Source organism: Berghia stephanieae, chromosome 6, assembly GCF_034508935.2.
Source record: "Berghia stephanieae isolate SIO BIC M18660-M18661 chromosome 6, UCSD_Bste_1.3, whole genome shotgun sequence".
NCBI classification, from domain to species: Eukaryota; Metazoa; Mollusca; class Gastropoda; order Nudibranchia; family Aeolidiidae; genus Berghia; species Berghia stephanieae.
In genome coordinates this window covers 51,897,438-51,921,057 of record NC_088365.1, presented here as the reverse complement: position 1 = coordinate 51,921,057, position 23,620 = coordinate 51,897,438, and the positions used below count along the sequence as shown (strand labels likewise).

The following is a 23,620-nucleotide window of genomic DNA, read 5'->3' as shown; positions in this document are numbered from 1 at the left end:
TATTGTTCCCATCCGAAGCCTGTCCATTATCACACTAACCCATCCCTCTCTCTAAAAAAAAATACACATTGTCTGTATTGTTCCCATCCGAAGCCTGTCCATTATCACACTAACCCATCCCTCTCTCTAAAAAAAAATACACATTGTCTGTATTGTTCCAATCGGAAGCCTATCCATTATCACACTAACCCATCGCTCTCTATAAAAAAAAATACACATTGTCTGTATTGTTCCCATCCGAAGCCTTCCATTATCACACTAACCCATCCCTCTCTAGGAAAAAAAATACACATTGTCTGTATCGTTCCCATCCAAAGCCTTCCATTATCACTCTTTCGCTAGTATTTTCACATCCTTCAGGTAGCCCCCAGCGCTCTCTAAAAAAAAAAACACATTATCTGACTTCTGTCCTTTATCACATTTTCATTAGTATTTTCATGATCCCAGGCTTCAGGCAGCCCACACGACTCTCTATGTAAATGTATATAGGGTCCGTTTGCATATCGTTGAAAAATTATCAGTTTTCTCATGTAAGAGCCTGATCTTATCTACTACTACTATTACCATTAAATTTCTGAAATAGTTTCATAATTGTTGTTAAACTTCATAAAATCGTTTAACTCACTCAATCCTGGGGATATTTGCTACTTTTCAAAATTGGAAAAATTTTATTTAAAATGAGGATGTACATAGATCTTTTTATTCAACTACCATTAATATTAATATGTAAAAATTTAAAACATTATCTTTGATACTACGTCTATAATGTGTCTCAGAAAAATGTAATAAATAGGCATGGGGTAAAAGTAATCCTTTATACTACGGATATAGTCGGTGTTAGGGTTGAGTGAGTTAATTGTGAATTATGACTCCAGGATTATGATGATATTAACGACCTTACTATTTTCATCATTATCCCCGTCTTGAAAAACTTACACAAAAGGTGAATTTGACAAATGAGGCGGAACAAAAGGCAGAGGACTAAAAGAGGCATAAGAGTGTAAAATGCTTGAGTAACCGAAGGAGTGACACAATTTTCAAACAGCTCAGACAATGCTATGCGAACTGGCTCAGGTATTTGTCCTGGTCTGAAATAGTGAAAAAAAAACATGAATTATATAAGAGAAATTCCACGAAGAGAGATAGTTATATATTGGAAAAAACAACCAGCCTACATTTATATTTCATAATTTAGTCATGATAAAACAAGACAAATTGTTGAACAAAATCATGTAAATCTAAATTAAATTGAACTTTTATATAGCACAATATCCACTAAACGTGCTCAAAGTGCTTTACAAAGGGTCCACGGCCAACAGCAACACTTAACATGTAGGATGTGACATGACGCCTGTTCGGCAATAGTACATTTTTTCGGACAGAGACCACACTATTAACGACCAAGTAGGTACTCATTTTACACCTGAATACGTTGAGAGAATGTGGTAAAGCGCCTTTTCCAAGGACTCAACTATGAGCAGAGCGAGGCTCCAACCCAAGACCTTCCGATCCGAAAGCGAGTGTCATACCACAAGACAACGTAGCAGCACAAATATCTTTACATATCTACCATGAAATGTGACTATAGAAGTGGCGTTAAATATCGACCATCCAAATAAAAACAGGCAGTAAGCAACTTATGAGCAGAAAATACTGGCGCATTTGAAACTGCACAATTCAATTCTCTGGTGTTGTAAGTGAATTTTAGTGTAATAGCTGTAATATCTCATTGTGCATGTGAGTATTGTTTATTTTTTCTTCAATTTATTTTTTATAGTAAAAGATAAACGTAAAGGGAATTTGCACTTAAAGCTGTGGTTCTAAAACTGGGGTCCACGAAGCCGTTTTGGGAAGACTGAAAAAAGGTTAGTAAATTTTTTCTATAATTAAAACAAAGGATCAATATAGTTATTTACACTGATTTCTTTAAATATAAAAACCAAATTGTTACATAAAATGGTTGCTTTAATAAAAAAAGAAACAAAAGACTTGAGCTTTTATATAGCGCAATATCCGCTAAATATACTCAAAGTGCTTTAGAAAAGATCCCTGACCAACAGCAATATGTAACACATAGGAGCCATGACGCCTGTTAGGCAATATTACAATTTTTTTTCCAACAGAAACAACACTGTTCAAGGCCAGATACTCATTTTACACCTGAGTACGATGAGAGTTTGTGAGTAAAGAGCCTTTCCAAGGACTCAACTATGCGCTGAACGAGGCTCAAACCCAGGACCTTCCGATCCGAAAGCGAGTGTCAAACCACAAGACCAAATAGCCGCACAATTTTGATTAAATCTGTTTCTGAAACTAAAGAGCAGCAATCTTTATCATGAACATGACATCATTTGGTCATGATGACATATTCATGATGCCTCAATCAGGAATCAGCCATTTTGTGAAGGAAATGCAAATATAGCGTCCGCGCTGAAAGAGTTGAGTTACGAACTACTTTTCAAGTCAGTTTAAATTTAAGGGACTTTTTGTTTTTATCACTTTTTTTCATATTTTGTTTTGGTTGGACACCAAAAGTTGAGTTGGGGATGGCAAGAGAGTCCAAAATTTCATAGGGGACTGCTGATTGTAATTTTCAGAAATGCTTGAGAACCACTGATTTAAATCAACATACGTGTAATGTATCGATTAATAAGTTTAGTTGTATTTATTTAATGTTTAGTTGCAAACTGCCAAACTGGCCCCACTCCACATTGTTTTTAGTTTAAGTTGAATAGTAACCTTTTTCCAATTATCATCTAAGAATCTTGTTTGTGTTGTTCCTTTAGGTTTGACTTCTATGTGCGCAGTTGAGTCCTTGGAAAAGGCTCTTTACTAATATTCTCTCGCTGTGTAAAGTGAGTACCCAGTTGTTAACAGCGTTATCTCTGTTGCAGAAAAATTGTAATATCGCCTAACAGGCGTCTAAGCCTACATGTTACGCATTGCGGTTGGGCAGGTACCCTTTGTAAAGTGCTTTGAGCACATTTCATGGATATTGCAAACTGTAAAATTCACAATACATCCTCTGTATATTTTGAATTTTTGGCTGAGAATAAAATCTCGGTCTATCAGTTTATTAAAAAAAAAAAAAGAAGACATTTATTTACACTTACCTTCTTGGATACTGTTGCTGCAACATGTTCATTATGTCTGGCGTTATTTCCTGGCCAGAGTTTTGTATGTACTCTATTACATCCTCAAGATACTGCGGCCCTTCGTCATAGTACTCATCATCCATTTTCAAATTGACAAGGCAAGTATCACAACTTTTTTTCCTTGTGGTTAAACTATTCAGTCAGTGTTTAGTTTCTTTATCTAGTCGTTTATTTTTTTGGTCTTGTACAGCTTTACAATATTAGTAATCTGAAAAATTAAAATAAAATTCACATCATGTTAATTTGGGCAAGCCAAGTCTCTAACTAGAAAAATTTATTTAACTCTCTCCTTACCAGCATTTTCAGGATTCTCCCCAAAACTTCACACCCAACTAACACAAAAATATATATTTTATCACTCAAACACAATAGCAGTAAGTTCTTGCGATACATAATTTCTTTAGCAAAACATGCTCTACAACACACTGTTCATTTTCTTTAAATTTTATGACGTACAACAAGAGAAATTTGGAAAAGAAAAATGTTGGTTGTATCGTAACGAATGTGACAATTTATCTTTAGTTGATAAGGAGAGAGGGACATGGAACGCACCATCATCCATGCTTTGCCCTCTGGTTTAACAGACAGGTTGATTCAAGTTTCTAACTGTAGTGTGCAACAGCCAACATTTAGAAATAGTGGCAGTATAGTTTTGTTTTTTTTAAATATATTTTAAATATTGATAAATACATATAGATTGATGCAAATCAACAAAACAATTATAGTAACTATCAACAGGTAGTCTATACCCGCCTTATTTGACAAGACAGACTAAATCATGGATCAGTTGGGAGTCCAGTTTGAAATTAAAATGAAAAACAAAATTGAGCTTTATATAGGGCAATATCCACTAAATGTGCTCAAAGCGCTTTACAAGGGGTCACTGGTCAACAGCAACATTTAACATGTAGGACGGGACATGCTGCCTGTTAGGCGATATATTACAATTTTTCGGACGACACCCCTGTTAATGGCCAGGTACTCATTTTACACCTGAGAGAATGTGAGTAAAGAGCCTTTCCAAGGACTCAACTATGCGCCGAGCGTGAGGCTCGAACCTAGGACCTTCCGATCCGAAAGCGAGTGTCATACCACTAGACCACATAGCCGAAAAGAGTTAAAATTCTTCAAAAGTAATAAAATTCAATTAAAGTAACTGTGGTCTAAAGGAAAAGCTTTGTAAACAACACAATGCATGTCCAAACAAAATCAGGAAAATTTTTTTAAATAACATATTCTGATAGTGCTAGACAGGCAAAAATCATTCTTCAGTCCGAAGCAGTGGTTAGGAGCTGAGTCAGTCTGATATGAATATGAGCAAAACAGAATTTCTTCTCAACTCTTCTTCTGTTTTTACATCAGTTCCGCCCTCTGTCCACTGCCGCACTGTGTTTCACTGTGCACACACAATGGAATTTGAGTCCGAATAGCCATGGGAGACTATTCAGACTCGAGTCCAAATTGCCACTTCTTTCATGAATAGAAACATAACATTCATATATAGTTTTTGTCCGACATTTGAATTTGACTCATCAATGTAATACTATGCTCATATTTGCAGGTTTGATAACTGAACACAATTATTGTTGTAATGGACAATATTTTGAATTGATTTGAGAGTTCCCATTACAATGATGAGCCCACAGCGAAAAAGGAGAGTTGTCCCTGTCGCCATCTTGCTTTGTTTACACAGAGACCGTAGCCAGATGATTCGAAGAGTTTTAAGGTTAAAAATTAGCCAACTTTTTTTTTCTGTACCAGAATTTATACTATTTTAGCAACCAAAAATATAGCCAATTTTTTTTTTAATCTTGCCAATAATCATTTTTAAACGTGCCATGTTAGTGATATCCAAAAGAATTAAACCCAATACTACTGTGGTATATAAAGAAAAAAAGATTGTCCAAAAAAATATTAAATTGAAAAATGTTTTCAAGGAGTTTAAAAAATTCTAAATGATTAGCTCTATAATCCAGATTGTAATCGGTGAGGCAATTCTTATAATAATAATAATAATAATAATAATAATAATAATAATAATAATAATAATAATAATGATAATAATGATAATAATAATAATAATAATAATAATAATAATAATAATAATAATAATAATAATAATAATAATAATAATAATAATAATAATTATATATCCTCTCTTCTTCTTCTTCCTTTGATTGCCCACTGCTTTCTAATCTCTCTGTATTCCTTGTTTATAATCGTTAGTCTAAAATCAATTTCCAGGGACATTCAGGGGTCGTCAACGTTGGTCAGTGATGGTTTGTGTAGGGTCTAAGTATCTGCATAGCAACTTGCCACAAAAGCATCAATTGTAATGGCTTCGGTCACTTTAGCGTCAAGCTGGTTCCAGTCCCTGACCGTGCGCAGCAAGAAGGAAAAACCACGGTATTGTGTTCTGTGTGTTATGAGGCTGTATTGGTTGTTGTTACCTCTTCTCTGTCTCAAAGGTGCTGGTATTAGTTTTTTCTTGATGACTGCACATTCAGCGAGGTTGGTGCTTGATCTTAAATAGCATTGTTAATCTTGCTGATTTTCTGCGGTGTTCTAATTTCGGCCACTGTAGTTTTTCTAGCATGTCTGATACACTTGGTGTTGTGGTGTCTGTTCAGGATGTAGCGCGCAGCTCTTCTTTGAACTGATTCAATTTTTGAGACATATTTTTGGGTGTGGGGATCCCAAACAGTGAAGCATATTCCAAAACAGGTCTTACAAATGTTTGGTATGTCGTTTCCTTGATTTTCGAGGAGCTAATTTTTAGGTTACGCCTTAAAAATCCCAGTGTTTTGTTTGCCTTACTTGTGATCTTGATAATATGCTCATCCCATGTTAGGTCTTTTTTCATGCTAACACCAAGTTTGGTAAGTTAAAGTTTCTCTTATAATGTCTTTGCTGCCATGCCTCCCCCCACCCCCTCCTCCAGCCAAGGTGGCAACTCAGTCTATGATTAAAGGTAGCGGCAGGGACCTCTCTCCTTTATCAGTGCCGCCATAACAATTTGGGTTATCAGTATCAGTATCAGAACTGCAAATATAATAATATAACTACACATCGACTGTGAATTTGAAGGTTGTCATTATCCCCAGACACCTGTCTGGGGATAACCAAATTTCGTTATTCCCCGACACATATTTGAAACTCCGCTCTTTTAAACAATTATCCACATTTCAGAATATGGAATGTTTCCAAATGCACATAGAAATAAGGAAAGTTAATAAAATATCTTAAAGTTAACCAACATTAAATCAGTTGTTACTACATATACACAATATGCGTCGACTTCGAAGTGGGTGTCATGGCCGAATGGTTTAGTCGTCTGCCCTGGAAGTTTTACCAGAATCGACGTTGCGGGTTCAAGTCCTGGTTCCGCCACTTTTTTTTACATTCCGTCTTCTTTTAACAGAACGGTGCAAGGGATAAATGTGCCATCCATCCTCCCCCCACCTCTTTTTTTTTTTAAACTCTCTCTCTCTCTCTCTTAGTTCCTTTCTAGTTTCTAGCAAATTGTCATATTCGTCCCCACTCCGATCTCAAATAGTGTCTAAAAAGGATAAATAATTAATAAGCAAACAAACAGAAATATTCAGAGAGCGACCAAATGGTCAGATAGAGGAGAAAAAAACAAACAATAATTTTTTTAAAAATAAAAACAATTTTAAGAAATTCATGCTCAGAAACGGAACAAAAGGTCAAACAAAAAGGAGAAAATATTAGACTCGCACATAAAAAAAAAAGAGGTGGGGGGAGGATGGATGGGACATTTATCCCTAACTAACAACGTTCTGTATAAAAGAAAACGGAATTAAAAAAAAAAAAAAAGTGGCGGAACCAGGATTCGAACCCACAACGTCGATTCTGGAAAAACTTCCAGGGCAGACGATTAAAACATTCGGCCATGACACCCACTTCAAAGTCGACGCATATTGTGTATATGTAGTAACAACTGATTTAATGTTGGTTAATTTTATGTTTTTATAGATAGATATTTTATTAACTTTCCTTATTTCTATGTGCATTCGGAAACATTCCATATTCTGGAATGTGGATAATTGTTTAAAAGAGCGGAGTTTCAAATATGTGTCTGGGGATAAGGAAATTTGGTTATCCCAAGACAGGGTAACGAATTTTCATTATCCCCAGACGAGACACTGGGGATAATCACAGCGGAATTTGATGAAGCAGTCGCTTGCAATATCAATTTGAAACATTTCTAATTTAAAAGTAATTCTAGTAGAACAACCTCTCTTTTCACACATAATTCAGGATCCAAAACTATTAGCATTAGAAACAATTGCCGGTGAATACAGTCCAACAAAATGAAACCGGTCTTTGGAGAGTAATAGACTATCTATAATATACCTAATAATATAAAAGTGAGGTAGAACGAGTGAGTTGAACGTGCCGATTGGGGAGTGGAGGCATGTTAAATGTGCGCTGTGTTACAGCAATGCAGTCCTAGCACCTGTCATGGACTAAGGGTTGCAACTGAGTATATTAACAAGTACAATTTAACTTGGTTAAGTCCCTTATATTGAGACTGCTACCGTTGGAACTGTATTCTGGTTACGCAACACTTTTTACCAGACTAAGAAATAAACATGTTGCTTTGAGTTTCAAACTAAACCTTCAGCTTGTCATTCCTTTAATCAAAACATTACATGGTGGCAGCGAATCTTCATTCCCCATTTGATAAGTATTTTAAATTTCTAAGACTTTAGTATTTTCCCACCAAGCATTTTATTTTCATTTTTTCACCTGTGGTCTACCGAGTCAGAAGTACTGACTTCTATCCTCAAACCGGCATTCAACTGATTGTTCGTCATGGCCGATAAACCTCCAACAATGGACTGGGGTGCCCCCAATTTGTCAGATGCTTTCAGACTATTTAAACAGAGAATGGAGCTTTACTTCATAATTAATTCCAAGCTCAAAAACGAGGAAAAAGTGGCAACAATACTCCTAGCATCAGGAGAGGAAGGTCTCACCAGATTCAACAGCTTGAATCTTACCGAGCAAGAGAAGTCAAACCCAGAGATAATCTGGGAAAGATTTGCAAGACAGCTCGATCCCGCTGATAACTTTCGAATCAATCGTCTAAAACTCTCTACCTTACGACAACAAACTGAAGAATCGTTGGATGATTTTGTGAATAGAGCCAAGCAAATCGCAAACAAATGTAAATTTACAAACGATGAATTGCAAAACAGACTAATCGAGATAATAATTGCGGCAACACCTATCGCTGATTTCCAAAAAGAACTCCTCACCAAACCCCAAACGTATACTTTAGATGAGGCTCTGCAACTCGGAAGATCGCACGAAGCTTCCCTACAACATCTAACTGCACTGAAAGCAATCGAGCATCCAACCACGAACCAGAAATCAATCGATATTATCCATCCACTACGTAACAAATCAGCACAACGACCCATCCATAACAAACCAGTACAACGGTCGGTTTGCAAAAACTGTGGCCGAGATCACCCCTTCAACAGGGGACAGTGCCCAGCTGCCAAATCGACATGTGGCGCTTGTGGAAAACTTGGACATTGGGCAAAACTTTGCCTAACAACTAAATATCAACAACAAACTAACCCACAACAACGTAGTTACCGAAGACAACCGCAAAACAATATGCACACAATAGAAAGAGACGAATCCGGTGCAGAATCAGAAACAGATGACATGAATTCACAACTACATTCCTTCTCATTTTCCGAAATCAAAACAAAACAACGCGGTAGGAACGAAGCATTCACAATACTACAAATCGAACTTTCAGATATTCCAGGTATCCATGATTTACAACTAAAATTAGACACAGGAGCACAGGCAAACACACTACCTCTCAGAATTTATAGACAAATGTATCCGAAATACATTGACAGCAAAGGGAAACCGGTGGCAGGGACATTAAAACATACAAACACAAACCTCACTGCTTACAATGGAACAGAAATCAAGTGCTTCGGCACCACAAACATACCATGCCAGCACAGACAATCAAAATGGATAAACACCCAATTCTACATAGTAGATGTTGCTGGACCAGCGATACTCGGTCTCCCGAGCTGCGAAGAATTCAAAATCATCACCCTCCACTGCCCCCTCCATGCTACGAAAAACAAAAACACTACAATAAGAAACATCCACGACCTGAAAGCGCTGTACCCATCGCAATTTGACCGCATCGGCGAGTTCAAAACTGAACACAAACTAACTATTGACCCCAATGTACCTGCCCGCATCGACCCCCCTCGAAAAGTCCCCATCGCTCTAAAAGAAAAAATCAAACTGGAGCTCGACAATATGTGTGAACAAAACGTGATACGTCGAATAGAGGAACCAACCAGTTGGGTAAGCTCATTGACCTATGTAACAAAACAAGATGGCAGTCTGAGAACCTGCCTTGACCCAAAACACCTAAACAGAGCGCTTCTGAGACCACACCATAGAATTCCTACTGTGGAGGAACTCAATCACGAGTTCGCAGGTGCAAAGTACTTTTCAAAGTTGGATGCTAAATCTGGATACTGGTCTGTAAAACTTCATCCTGAGAGCCAACCTCTCACCACATTCCAAACCCCTTTTGGAAGATACTGTTTCCAACGCCTTCCTTTTGGCTTATCAGTAAGCCAAGATATTTTTCAAATGGAAATGGATAGAATACTACAAAGATGCCAAAATGCATGCGGGATAGCTGACGATATCATTGTTTATGGAAAGACAGAAGAAGAGCATGACAAAAACCTGATCAAGTTCATGGAAATCGCAAATGAAGAAGGCCTTGTGTTAAATTCGAGCAAATGTCAAATCAAACAGTCTGAGGTACCATTTTTCGGACATATATATACCAGTAATGGGCTTAAACCAGATCCATTGAAAATCAAAGACCTAGAAAATATGCCAGAGCCAACATCAAAAACAGAACTACAACACTTTATTGGGTTCGCAACATACCTATCCAAATTTATACATGACTTCAGCCAGAAAACAGCTACCCTCAGAGATCTTTTAAAACAAGATTCTATTTTTCTTTGGGAAAGACACCACAGACAAGCCTTTGAAGACCTAAAACGTGAAGTATCAGTAAACTCCCTCCTTCAATACTATGATCCTGCCAAACCAGTAGAACTACATTGTGACGCCAGCCTTCGTGGCATTGGTGCAGCCTTACTCCAACCTGATGAAAACAACCAACTAAAACCAATTGCTTTTGCTAGCAAAAGTTTAACAACAACGGAGCAAAACTATGCATGCATCGAACGTGAACTTCTTGCCATTGTATTCGGAGTCCAACGATTCCATACCTTTCTTTATGGACGTTTTTTCAAAATCATCACTGATCATAAACCATTACAAATGATTGTCAACAAATCAATCACTGCTGCACCGCCTCGTCTTCAAAGAATGCTTATTTCCCTGAATGGATACAACTTCACATTGTCACATCGACCCGGATCAGAAAACAAACTAGCAGATGGGCTCAGTCGTCTTCCAAACAAATATAATCAAAACAACATCGACCTCGACATGAGGGTTGATATAGTATACATGTCAAATGATCGTTCGACAATCATCAGAGAAGAAACACAAAAGGACCCTGTCCTTCAAGGCCTCAAAGATTGCATCATCAACGGTTGGCCAAACAAACAATCAGAACTGACATCAGATCTCCGTCCCTACTGGAGCATACGTGACCAAATGTCTGCTGAAAATGGTCTTATTCTCAAAGGTCAATGCATTATGATTCCACCCAGTCAAAAACAAGAAACTCTCCAACAGCTACATACCGCCCACCTTGGCAAGGTAAAAACTAAACTTCTTGCAAACGTCACCGTCTACTGGATAGGCATTCACAAAGATATTGACGCAATAATTGATAACTGTCAAATCTGCCAAGAACATCAAAATGCCCAAACGTCCGAACCACTCGAACCTCATGACATTCCCCTACGACCTTGGTGTACCCTTGGTACAGATATTTTTGAGATTAAAAGCCAACAGTACCTCATCATAGCCGATTATCATTCAAAATTTCCGATCATCCGAAAACTTCCTCAACCCGCACCTAGTAGTTCAATAGTAAATATCACAAAAAATATATTTGCCGAATACGGAATACCTGAAAAGGTTATAAGCGACAATGGCCCACACTTTGCGAGTCAAATGTACAAAGAATTCGCCGATTCGTGGCAATTCACACACGTCACATCATCCCCCCACAGACCACAAGGAAATGGTTTCATTGAGAGACAAATCCAAACTGTCAAAAACATTATCAAAAAGGCTATGCAGGCCAAAACAGATCCCAATATTGCCCTTCTGCACTGGAGGTCCACCCCCATCACCCCGTCTTTGGGCAGCCCGGCACAACTACTTATGGGTCGACAAATTAAGACAACAATCCCATCAAAGCAAAGATCCAATACTATACACAACCAAGATGACATCTACAACAACCTGAAACAACGTCAAGCTCAACAAAAGTTCTATTTCGACAAGACCGCCCGCACAACCCCTTTCTCACACCTCTACCCAGGACAACCTGTACGAGTTTTACACCCTGAGACACATAAATGGCTCCCTGCAACTGTTATGCGCCAAATTCAGAATGATCCCAGATCATATGTTCTCGAAGACGCGAACGGGACCAACTTCCGAAGGAACAGACAACACATCAGAGAAATACCTGCCTCTTCCGCCGTTGCCCCAGAGGAATATCAGAAAACTATCGCTATTCCCCTCTCTACAAAGACCTGTCCCCAAATTGAATCCCCATCTGCCTCAAACTCAAAAGAGCCTACTGCTCAAACTAAAACTCCTAATGAACAACAAACAAAATCTCGCCCGATTCGCACGACCAGGAGACCAAGCCGTTTTGATGACTATGTATAGAACAAAACGAACAATATAGTGTGTCAACCAAATGAGAACACTTATCGCTACTTATTATTATTATTATTATTATTATTATTATTATTATTATTATTATTATTATTATTATTATTATTATTATTATTATTATTATTATTATTATTATCATTATTATTATTATGATGTACTCTATCCCGTTTTATTTTTTAAAAATTTTATTTTATTTTTAAAATTTCTATTTCATTTGAAAACAAGGAGATGTCATGGACTAAGGGTTGCAACTGAGTATATTAACAAGTACAATTTAACTTGGTTAAGTCCCTTATATTGAGACTGCTACCGTTGGAACTGTATTCTGGTTACGCAACACTTTTTACCAGACTAAGAAATAAACATGTTGCTTTGAGTTTCAAACTAAACCTTCAGCTTGTCATTCCTTTAATCAAAACATTACAGCACCTGTTGACACTTTACCACAAATTATATCAATTTTTTAAAATAATATATTATTATATATATTATTTATTATTTAGGACGAGGCGAGTTGCGAAAACAAATCAAATTAAATCTAAACTCGTTCCGTACATATAGATAGAACGAAATTGACATCACTCGTCTGTTTGTTCTTTTTAGCCAGCCATTTTTTTGAGTAGATATTACTAAATTTTATCAGACTATAAACGTTTAAGGCTACACATAGTTTTTTGTGTTGGTACGTTATAGATGTATGCGCTTGGCTAAGAAGCTCACAACATTGCCATCCGGAAGTATAACGGACCAACACACAAAACTATCTGTAACCATGAACTTTTATAGTCTGGTTGATACAGTTTAGTGAGAATCACTCACAAACGCGGATGGCAAAATACACTAACAAAGGCTTGAGTGACGTCATCTTCGTTCTATCTATATCAGGCTGGCGAAATGATGTGAGATTTTTGGATAAATGCATAGCATCAATCTACGTACGTATTGTTTAAATACCAGTCGGTTTATATCAATTGTATGATGATGAGCTCACTGTAACTAATGAGCTGTCGTTATTGATGTATTGACTCAAAAAAACACGACATCAGCGGCAATATTAGTGATCTACCGCCTTAAAAATCGAACCTAACAAAACAAAAACAAACAAAACAAAACAAAAACAAAAAAATTTAGGTTCAATCATTAAGTTTGATTTAGGACAACGTGTAGATATATCTTTTTTTTTCATTTTCGAATACAAAAACTACCAGAGGAGACAGATTTACAAACTTTATAATATACGGATAAGTGTGTAGTTCACCTAACCGGCAGTCGTGTTGTTATTTCTCTCCCTAATTGTGTGATTTTTATTGATTTCTAAAACAAAAGTCTGGAATGTTTTTATACAGTCGTTTTAAAAAAGTTTTATTCTACATTGAGATATATATTTCTAGGAAATTCATTAGAGGAATTTTAGATAAATTAACATTTTAGTGGTGTAGATCCCAGTGTTTGAAGTATTTTACTAGCCATATATTGTTTACATTTACGCTCAGATTTTTAGTCACGATGTCCCATATCTACTTTTATCCTTATTACGACAACATTTATTGGAATGACACAGTATAGTTAGTATAGTTAGTATAGTTTTCCAGCGTATTAGGCGTTTTGTGCCTTTGCTGATCTTGGCATTCAGTTCATCGAGATAAAAGTCAATAAAAAGCCCTAACAGATCTTTTGACCTGTATCTATAATATATAAACTTTTTGATAAATTGAAGGCCCTAACCCTAACAGATCTTTTGACCTGTATATACGTCTAACCCTTTGATGGGATCTTAATGGGCGGTTCAACTATGCTAAACATGTAATCTGCTAAGTGGCTATCTAAGCTATTTTTGAAGGCGTTGACACTTGGAGCATTGGTCACCGTTTCAGGGAGACTGTTCCAGCGGTCGATCACACGTTGATTAAAGTAGTGTTGCCTAAGCGATGTGTTACACCTTGGTTTATGCAGCTTGTAATTATGACCTCTGGTTCCATTGTTTGCAAACACGAAAAGTTTACTCTAGACTTGATACAAACTGTGTGTAAACTTGTATGTTTCAATCATATCACCTCGTACTCGTCTGTATGTCATGCTTGGAATTTCAATACGTTTCAGTCTATCCTCATATTGCTTATCTTTCAACCCAGGAATTACTTTTGTTGCTCTGCGAAGCACGCCTTCAATAAGTTTCTTATCTTTCTCAAATTGTGGTGACCATACTGAGTTGCTGAACTCGAGATGGGGTCTGACTAATGCAGTAAATAGTTTTTTAATATTTTCTGCATCAAATGGGTAAAAGATTTTCCCGATGAGCCCAAGGGAAACTTTTTCCCTTATTAATTTTGTGTTTTCTATATCTTTGGGGAATTTTAATTTAGTATCAACATGTACTCCCAAATCTTTCTCAAGTTTTGATTTATTCAGAGTTTGTTCTTCGAAAGTGATGCTGTCTCATATGTAGTAAAAAATTTTGTTTTTCTTTTCCCAAGTGAAACCACTGGGCTTTTTTCCACCCTTGAACTTCAGTTGCCAATCGTCTCCCCCAGTTGACTAGATTGTAATATTAACTGAAGACTGTCTCAAATTTCTAGATTGTTTCCCTTTTCTGAATACTTTTATCATCGGCATAAATTGAACATGAGCTAATAAAAAAATTTTGGAAAATCAAAAATAAAGATTAGAAAAAAAGTTGGCCCTAAAAACGCTGCCTTGTGGCACTCCACATCGACCCGGATCAGAAAACAAACTAGCAGATGGGCTCAGTCGTCTTCCAAACAAATATAATCAAAACAACATCGACCTCGACATGAGGGTTGATATAGTATACATGTCAAATGATCGTTCGACAATCATCAGAGAAGAAACACAAAAGGACCCTGTCCTTCAAGGCCTCAAAGATTGCATCATCAACGGTTGGCCAAACAAACAATCAGAACTGACATCAGATCTCCGTCCCTACTGGAGCATACGTGACCAAATGTCTGCTGAAAATGGTCTTATTCTCAAAGGTCAATGCATTATGATTCCACCCAGTCAAAAACAAGAAACTCTCCAACAGCTACATACCGCCCACCTTGGCAAGGTAAAAACTAAACTTCTTGCAAACGTCACCGTCTACTGGATAGGCATTCACAAAGATATTGACGCAATAATTGATAACTGTCAAATCTGCCAAGAACATCAAAATGCCCAAACGTCCGAACCACTCGAACCTCATGACATTCCCCTACGACCTTGGTGTACCCTTGGTACAGATATTTTTGAGATTAAAAGCCAACAGTACCTCATCATAGCCGATTATCATTCAAAATTTCCGATCATCCGAAAACTTCCTCAACCCGCACCTAGTAGTTCAATAGTAAATATCACAAAAAATATATTTGCCGAATACGGAATACCTGAAAAGGTTATAAGCGACAATGGCCCACACTTTGCGAGTCAAATGTACAAAGAATTCGCCGATTCGTGGCAATTCACACACGTCACATCATCCCCCCACAGACCACAAGGAAATGGTTTCATTGAGAGACAAATCCAAACTGTCAAAAACATTATCAAAAAGGCTATGCAGGCCAAAACAGATCCCAATATTGCCCTTCTGCACTGGAGGTCCACCCCCATCACCCCGTCTTTGGGCAGCCCGGCACAACTACTTATGGGTCGACAAATTAAGACAACAATCCCATCAAAGCAAAGATCCAATACTATACACAACCAAGATGACATCTACAACAACCTGAAACAACGTCAAGCTCAACAAAAGTTCTATTTCGACAAGACCGCCCGCACAACCCCTTTCTCACACCTCTACCCAGGACAACCTGTACGAGTTTTACACCCTGAGACACATAAATGGCTCCCTGCAACTGTTATGCGCCAAATTCAGAATGATCCCAGATCATATGTTCTCGAAGACGCGAACGGGACCAACTTCCGAAGGAACAGACAACACATCAGAGAAATACCTGCCTCTTCCGCCGTTGCCCCAGAGGAATATCAGAAAACTATCGCTATTCCCCTCTCTACAAAGACCTGTCCCCAAATTGAATCCCCATCTGCCTCAAACTCAAAAGAGCCTACTGCTCAAACTAAAACTCCTAATGAACAACAAACAAAATCTCGCCCGATTCGCACGACCAGGAGACCAAGCCGTTTTGATGACTATGTATAGAACAAAACGAACAATATAGTGTGTCAACCAAATGAGAACACTTATCGCTACTTATTATTATTATTATTATTATTATTATTATTATTATTATTATTATTATTATTATTATTATTATTATTATTATTATTATTATTATTATTATTATCATTATTATTATTATGATGTACTCTATCCCGTTTTATTTTTTAAAAATTTTATTTTATTTTTAAAATTTCTATTTCATTTGAAAACAAGGGAGATGTCATGGACTAAGGGTTGCAACTGAGTATATTAACAAGTACAATTTAACTTGGTTAAGTCCCTTATATTGAGACTGCTACCGTTGGAACTGTATTCTGGTTACGCAACACTTTTTACCAGACTAAGAAATAAACATGTTGCTTTGAGTTTCAAACTAAACCTTCAGCTTGTCATTCCTTTAATCAAAACATTACAGCACCTGTTGACACTTTACCACAAATTATATCAATTTTTTAAAATAATATATTATTATATATATTATTTATTATTTAGGACGAGGCGAGTTGCGAAAACAAATCAAATTAAATCTAAACTCGTTCCGTACATATAGATAGAACGAAATTGACATCACTCGTCTGTTTGTTCTTTTTAGCCAGCCATTTTTTGAGTAGATATTACTAAATTGTATCAGACTATAAACGTTTAAGGCTACACATAGTTTTTTGTGTTGGTACGTTATAGATGTATGCGCTTGGCTAAGAAGCTCACAACATTGCCATCCGGAAGTATAACGGACCAACACACAAAACTATCTGTAACCATGAACTTTTATAGTCTGGTTGATACAGTTTAGTGAGAATCACTCACAAACGCGGATGGCAAAATACACTAACAAAGGCTTGAGTGACGTCATCTTCGTTCTATCTATATCAGGCTGGCGAAATGATGTGAGATTTTTGGATAAATGCATAGCATCAATCTACGTACGTATTGTTTAAATACCAGTCGGTTTATATCAATTGTATGATGATGAGCTCACTGTAACTAATGAGCTGTCGTTATTGATGTATTGACTCTATAAAACACGACATCAGCGGCAATATTAGTGATCTACCGCCTTAAAAATCGAACCTAACAAAACAAAAACAAACAAAACAAAACAAAAACAAAAAATTTAGGTTCAATCATTAAGTTTGATTTAGGACAACGTGTAGATATATCTTTTTTTTTCATTTTCGAATACAAAAACTACCAGAGGAGACAGATTTACAAACTTTATAATATACGGATAAGTGTGTAGTTCACCTAACCGGCAGTCGTGTTGTTATTTCTCTCCCTAATTGTGTGATTTTTATTGATTTCTAAAACAAAAGTCTGGAATGTTTTTATACAGTCGTTTTAAAAAAGTTTTATTCTACATTGAGATATATATTTCTAGGAAATTCATTAGAGGAATTTTAGATAAATTAACATTTTAGTGGTGTAGATCCCAGTGTTTGAAGTATTTTACTAGCCATATATTGTTTACATTTACGCTCAGATTTTTAGTCACGATGTCCCATATCTACTTTTATCCTTATTACGACAACATTTATTGGAATGACACAGTATAGTTAGTATAGTTAGTATAGTTTTCCAGCGTATTAGGCGTTTTGTGCCTTTGCTGATCTTGGCATTCAGTTCATCGAGATAAAAGTCAATAAAAAGCCCTAACAGATCTTTTGACCTGTATCTATAATATATAAACTTTTTGATAAATTGAAGGCCCTAACCCTAACAGATCTTTTGACCTGTATATACGTCTAACCCTTTGATGGGATCTTAATGGGCGGTTCAACTATGCTAAACATGTAATCTGCTAAGTGGCTATCTAAGCTATTTTTGAAGGCGTTGACACTTGGAGCATTGGTCACCGTTTCAGGGAGACTGTTCCAGCGGTCGATCACACGTTGATTAAAGTAGTGTTGCCTAAGCGATGTGTTACACCTTGGTTTATGCAGCTTGTAATTATGACCTCTGGTTCCATTGTTTGCAAACACGAAAAGTTTACTCTAGACTTGATACAAACTGTGTGTAAACTTGTATGTTTCAATCATATCACCTCGTACTCGTCTGTATGTCATGCTTGGAATTTCAATACGTTTCAGTCTATCCTCATATTGCTTATCTTTCAACCCAGGAATTACTTTTGTTGCTCTGCGAAGCACGCCTTCAATAAGTTTCTTATCTTTCTCAAATTGTGGTGACCATACTGAGTTGCTGAACTCGAGATGGGGTCTGACTAATGCAGTAAATAGTATTTTCATAGTTGCTGCATCTAAATAGGTAAAAGATCTTCTGATGAGTCCAAGGATTCTGTTTGCCTTATTAACTTGTGTTTCTATATGCTTTGAGAATTTTAATTTAGTATCAACATGTACTCCCAAATCTTTCTCAAGTTTTGACTTATTCAGAGCTGTTCTGTCGCTACAGTGATGCTGTCTCATATCGTAGTGAAAGATTTTGTTTTTCGTTCCAAGATGTAGCACTGTGCATTTTCCAGCGTTGAACTTCAGTTGCCAATCGTCTGCCCAGTTGACTAGATTGTCAATATCTAACTGAAGACTGTCTCTATTTTCTAGATTGTTTACCTTTCTGTATACTTTAGTATCATCGGCATACATTGAACATGAGCTAGATAAAATACTTGGTAAATCATTAATGAAGATTACGAAAAGAGTTGGACCTAAGACGCTGCCTTGTGGCACTCCACTAAGAACTTCTGTCCAATTTGACACTGTGCCTTGCACGCTAACTCTCTGTTTCCTGCCTACTAGAAAATGCTTAATCCAGCTTAGAGTATTTCCTTGAACACCATGAGCTTCCAGTTTGTTTAAGAGTCTTTGATGGGGAACAGAATCAAAAGCTTTAGCAAAATCTAAGTAGATTGCGTCAACCGAAGATCCTTGGTCGAGAAACTCTGTCCAATCATTTAAAGTCTTTAGGAGGTTAGTTGAACATGACCTGCCAGAAACAAAGCCATGTTGGCATTCAGACAGTAACTTGTTGTTCTTTAGGTGAGTTATGACATAGTCTCTAATAATGCTCTCCATTATTTTGCAAACCACTGAGGTGAGGCTAACTGGTCGATAATTGCCCGGATTACTCTTGTCTCCTTTCTTGAATAACGGTGTAACTTGTGCTTCTTTCCAATCGGGTGGAAGAGTTCCTGAGTCAAGTGATTTTTGGAACAGTAACGCTAATGGTTCGGAGAGTTCTTCTGACAACTGACATAATACGCGGGGGTGGAACATGTCAGGTCCTGGGGACTTGTTCATATTGAGTTTGTCTAGTTTCTTCTTTACAGTGTCTTTGTCGAATTCTATATCTGATAGTATGTTGTTTACACTTTTTCTTTCACATGTAGGTATATTAGTAAGATCCTCGTTGGTGAATACACTGCTAAAGAACTTGTTAAGAATATTGGCTTTGTCAATGTTAGATGAGGCTGTCTTATGATCATCATACAAATCCGCAATACCGTCTTTAGTCTTCGTTTTTGTTCTAGCATATGCAAAAAACTTTTTCGGGTTCACTTTAGCCATACGAGAAATAGATCTCTCATAGTCCTTTACAGCAATTCTGCATGAGCTTTTGGCTTGATTTCTGGCCCTCGTGTAATTAATATAGTCTGCACCCTCTCTAGTTTCTAAGTACTTTTTGTAAGCTTGCTTCTTTTTCTTGAGTTTTTCCAAGACTGTAGGATTGATCCACCGAGGTGAAGTTCTGTCTGAACTACTTTTAACTTTTGGTACGCTGATGTCCACTGCAGACATAACTTCAGATTTGATAATAGTCCATGCATCGAGTACAGACAGGTTTATTATTTTTTGTGTTAGGTCTGCAGCTGAGACTAATTTAGAAAGCTGTTTGTAGTCGCCTTTATCGAAACAGTAGCGGGGTTCGTTCGAGTAACATTTCTTTGTGTAACATCTAAAGTCAAAATATAAAACCTGGTGGTGACTCTTGCCTAGTGGAGCCTCATGTCTTATTGAGTCAATCATTGAATGTTCATTTGTAAAAACCAGGTCCAAAATATTTGGGGTTTGCTCTGAACGGTAGTGAGTTGGTTGCTTAACGTGCTGTGTTAAGAATGAATCCCTGACAGCTTCCATGAATTTAGAAGTAGAGTGATTTGAGTCCTTGGGGGATAACTCGTTTGCCCAGTCTACTTCAGGAAAGTTAAAATCTCCCGTAACTAGAACATGTGATTTGCCTTCTGTCATTTTAACTAAAAGTTCATTAATCTTATCATTGTTTTCAAAAGAGCTATTCGGTGAACGATAAACCGAGCCAACTAACATCCTATCATTGTCTCTAAGTGTTATTTCACACCAAACGGATTCTTTGGATGATGACAAGTTGTCTGACAACTTGACTGGTTGAGCATTTAGCTTTGAACGAACCCATATGGCTACACCACGATGACAACTTTTATCCTGAATATTGTGAAAACAATCAAAGCCTGGAATCTGAAGTTCTACCGGCTCGATTTTACCTCTTTGCTGATTTTTAGGTAACACTTCAGTTATACTTATAACATCAACACTCTCAGCATCAATCGTTAATAAAAGTTCATCTCTCTTGTTGATAAAAGAATCTGAATTTGTATAAAAGCACTTTAAAATGTCTACGACAACTCCGCCTGGCAGGTGAGAGCGTGGCTCTACCGTGTGAGCTATCCACGAACACAAAAATATTCGTTTCAAACCCAAGTCATTTCTAGATCCCTCTCTCACCCACTTCTTGAGATCGCCGATTCGTTCGCACACCACCATCGCGAAGTAATTTTTGACCAGCAGTTAAGCTTAATAGCCAATATTCTCAACACAAACATATAACATAGAAACGATTGAGACATTGAGTATGCTCCGGTGTATGGGGTGAATTTTTAATTCAGAAAAGTGAGTGGAGCAGGCACTTATGTTGGTAACAACAAGATATGAAGTGAGTAGAAAAGTGCCAGAAGACAATAGAGAATAAAAATTATTCGCGGCGGTGGTGGGGTTCGAACCTGCGACCTTATTGGTACGACAACTCCGCCTGGCAGGTGAGAGCGTGGCTCTACCGTGTGAGCTATCCACGAACACAAAAATATTCGTTTCAAACCCAAGTCATTTCTAGATCCCTCTCTCACCCACTTCTTGAGATCGCCGATTCGTTCGCACACCACCATCGCGAAGTAATTTTTGACCAATAATTACTTCGCGATGGTGGTGTGCGAACGAATCGGCGATCTCAAGAAGTGGGTGAGAGAGGGATCTAGAAATGACTTGGGTTTGAAACGAATATTTTTGTGTTCGTGGATAGCTCACACGGTAGAGCCACGCTCTCACCTGCCAGGCGGAGTTGTCGTACCAATAAGGTCGCAGGTTCGAACCCCACCACCGCCGCGAATAATTTTTATTCTCTATTGTCTTCTGGCACTTTTCTACTCACTTCATATCTTGTTGTTACCAACATAAGTGCCTGCTCCACTCACTTTTCTGAATTAAAAATTCACCCCATACACCGGAGCATACTCAATGTCTCAATCGTTTCTATGTTATATGTTTGTGTTGAGAATATTGGCTATTAAGCTTAACTGCTGGTCAAAAATTACTTCGCGATGGTGGTGTGCGAACGAATCGGCGATCTCAAGAAGTGGGTGAGAGAGGGATCTAGTAATGACTTGGGTTTGAAACGAATATTTTTGTGTTCGTGGATAGCTCACACGGTAGAGCCACGCTCTCACCTGCCAGGCGGAGTTGTCGTACCAATAAGGTCGCAGGTTCGAACCCCACCACCGCCGCGAATAATTTTTATTCTCTATTGTCTTCTGGCACTTTTCTACTCACTTCATATCTTGTTGTTTAAAATGTCTGTACGATGACGGTCTAATTTTTTGTACAAGCACTTAAAACTGTCCGTCTGATGGGGGTTAAAAACATTCTGTACATTAGAACTAAAATCGTTGGTTATTTTCTTTCCTCCTCCTCTCTCTTTCTGTCTGCTGGCCTGCCCTGTCTTCGATTGGAATCTACAACTTTCCCCCTCCATATTGTCCACTTCTCCTCTCCCCCTTTCTGTATTGTCTCTTCCCTTTTTTTGTCTCTCATCTCTACCAATTTCCTCATCTCTTCCCTTTCTAAAGGGGTGTAATCCTTTTTTAAAAAAATATTTTTATGTATTTCTGATTGGCGGAGTTTACGACCATTTCTCAGAACTCCAGAAGCCTGCTCCTCATTCTTAATTGATATCAGAAGAGGTCTTGTACCAGGGGCTTTGGAGTGTAGGCGCTTACAGGTTGATATGTCAACATCAGTGTCTAAAGTTTCTTTACAAAGCGAGATGAGAAAGGTCTTATCATCTCTAATACGCTGGTCTAGTTCCTCAGCACTGCTCTCTGGGATACCGAAAAAGACAATATTATTCTTCCTCCTATCTCTTTCTGCTAGTTCCTTTGCACTCTCTGCTGTCACTTGGCTAGCTAAGTCTTTTCTAACCTCTTCTGCATAACTTTGTTGGGCATTTGCTGTTGGGTTTCGTGGGACACTCTTATCTCTTTTCAAAGTATCAATTTCTTCCCTGAGATTTAAAATTTGGGACTTCAAATCTTCTAGAACATTCCTTTTAAAATCATCCAGGATTTCATTGCATTTTTGTTCTATTAATTTATCTTTTTTGACTGCTGACATAGCTGGTCGCTCGCACTCCTCACAAAACCAGTGAAACTTGCAGGAATCATCTATCAAGAGGGCATATTGTTCTATTGTTATTTCACTACAAACTCTGCAAACATAGCAATCACATCTGTCACAAATAATCATTTCATGGTTTGGATCACTGAACTCTTGGTGACATACTTTGCACTCATCAACTTCAATAGTAACACAGAATCGTCTTGGTATCAGGGTAACAATAATAGCAGTACTATCCAGCGGCTACGACCAAGTCGTGGTGGTGTGCGGAAACGAAGAAAAATAAATATTCAAATAGGTCACAGACCACCGCCCTTTCATTCTAATCGAGCACTCACAGGACATAACACACAACGGTACCCAAGGTCTCTGACCAACATACCAGTCAACGACACTCACAACAACATGCCGATAGTAAACGACAAATCAACACATCAACAAAACATAATGACACCAGCTGATCACGTTGATGGTATGCAGGACTAAAGTAAACATAACGAGAATGTGACTTGTGAAAATAAGACAATAACAACAAAGAGGGGAAGAAGGCTCAATATGAGGCCAAATGAAATGAAAAGAATCAATAACCGAATCAACTCAAATCATAACACGCTTAATATAGCAAACAGGCAAACTAACAGCGATCGTAATGGTGAACCGAGAAACATGCTTAGAACTATGACCATAAACTTTCAAAGTATAAT

General features: G+C 37.6%; 2 protein-coding genes across 4 annotated transcripts in view; both read right to left on the bottom strand.

The window, feature by feature from the left end:
* Nucleotides 1-12,626, bottom strand: part of LOC144975234 (protein-serine O-palmitoleoyltransferase porcupine-like) — a 28,167-nt gene extending 15,541 nt beyond the window's left edge. Inside the window, exons 1-4 of one of the 3 annotated variants that reach the window (XM_078919130.1) lie at nucleotides 12,510-12,626; nucleotides 7,533-7,635; nucleotides 3,114-3,363; nucleotides 937-1,088 (exon numbers count right to left, since the gene is read on the bottom strand). In XM_078919130.1, the coding sequence (XP_078775256.1) occupies nucleotides 937-1,088; nucleotides 3,114-3,238 (277 nt within the window). In that variant the 5' untranslated portion in view covers nucleotides 3,239-3,363; nucleotides 7,533-7,635; nucleotides 12,510-12,626. The other 2 variants (XM_078919128.1, XM_078919129.1) reach the window with 2 other exon arrangements.
* A 5,622-nt stretch (nucleotides 12,627-18,248) lies between these two features.
* Nucleotides 18,249-23,045, bottom strand: LOC144975887 (uncharacterized). The gene is made up of 2 exons (XM_078920072.1): nucleotides 22,238-23,045; nucleotides 18,249-20,836 (listed from the first exon to the last, which is right to left on the bottom strand). The coding sequence occupies exons 1-2, from the start codon at nucleotides 23,043-23,045 to the stop codon at nucleotides 18,249-18,251; spliced, it is 3,396 nt and encodes a 1,131-aa protein (XP_078776198.1).
* Nucleotides 23,046-23,620: the final 575 nt, after the last annotated feature.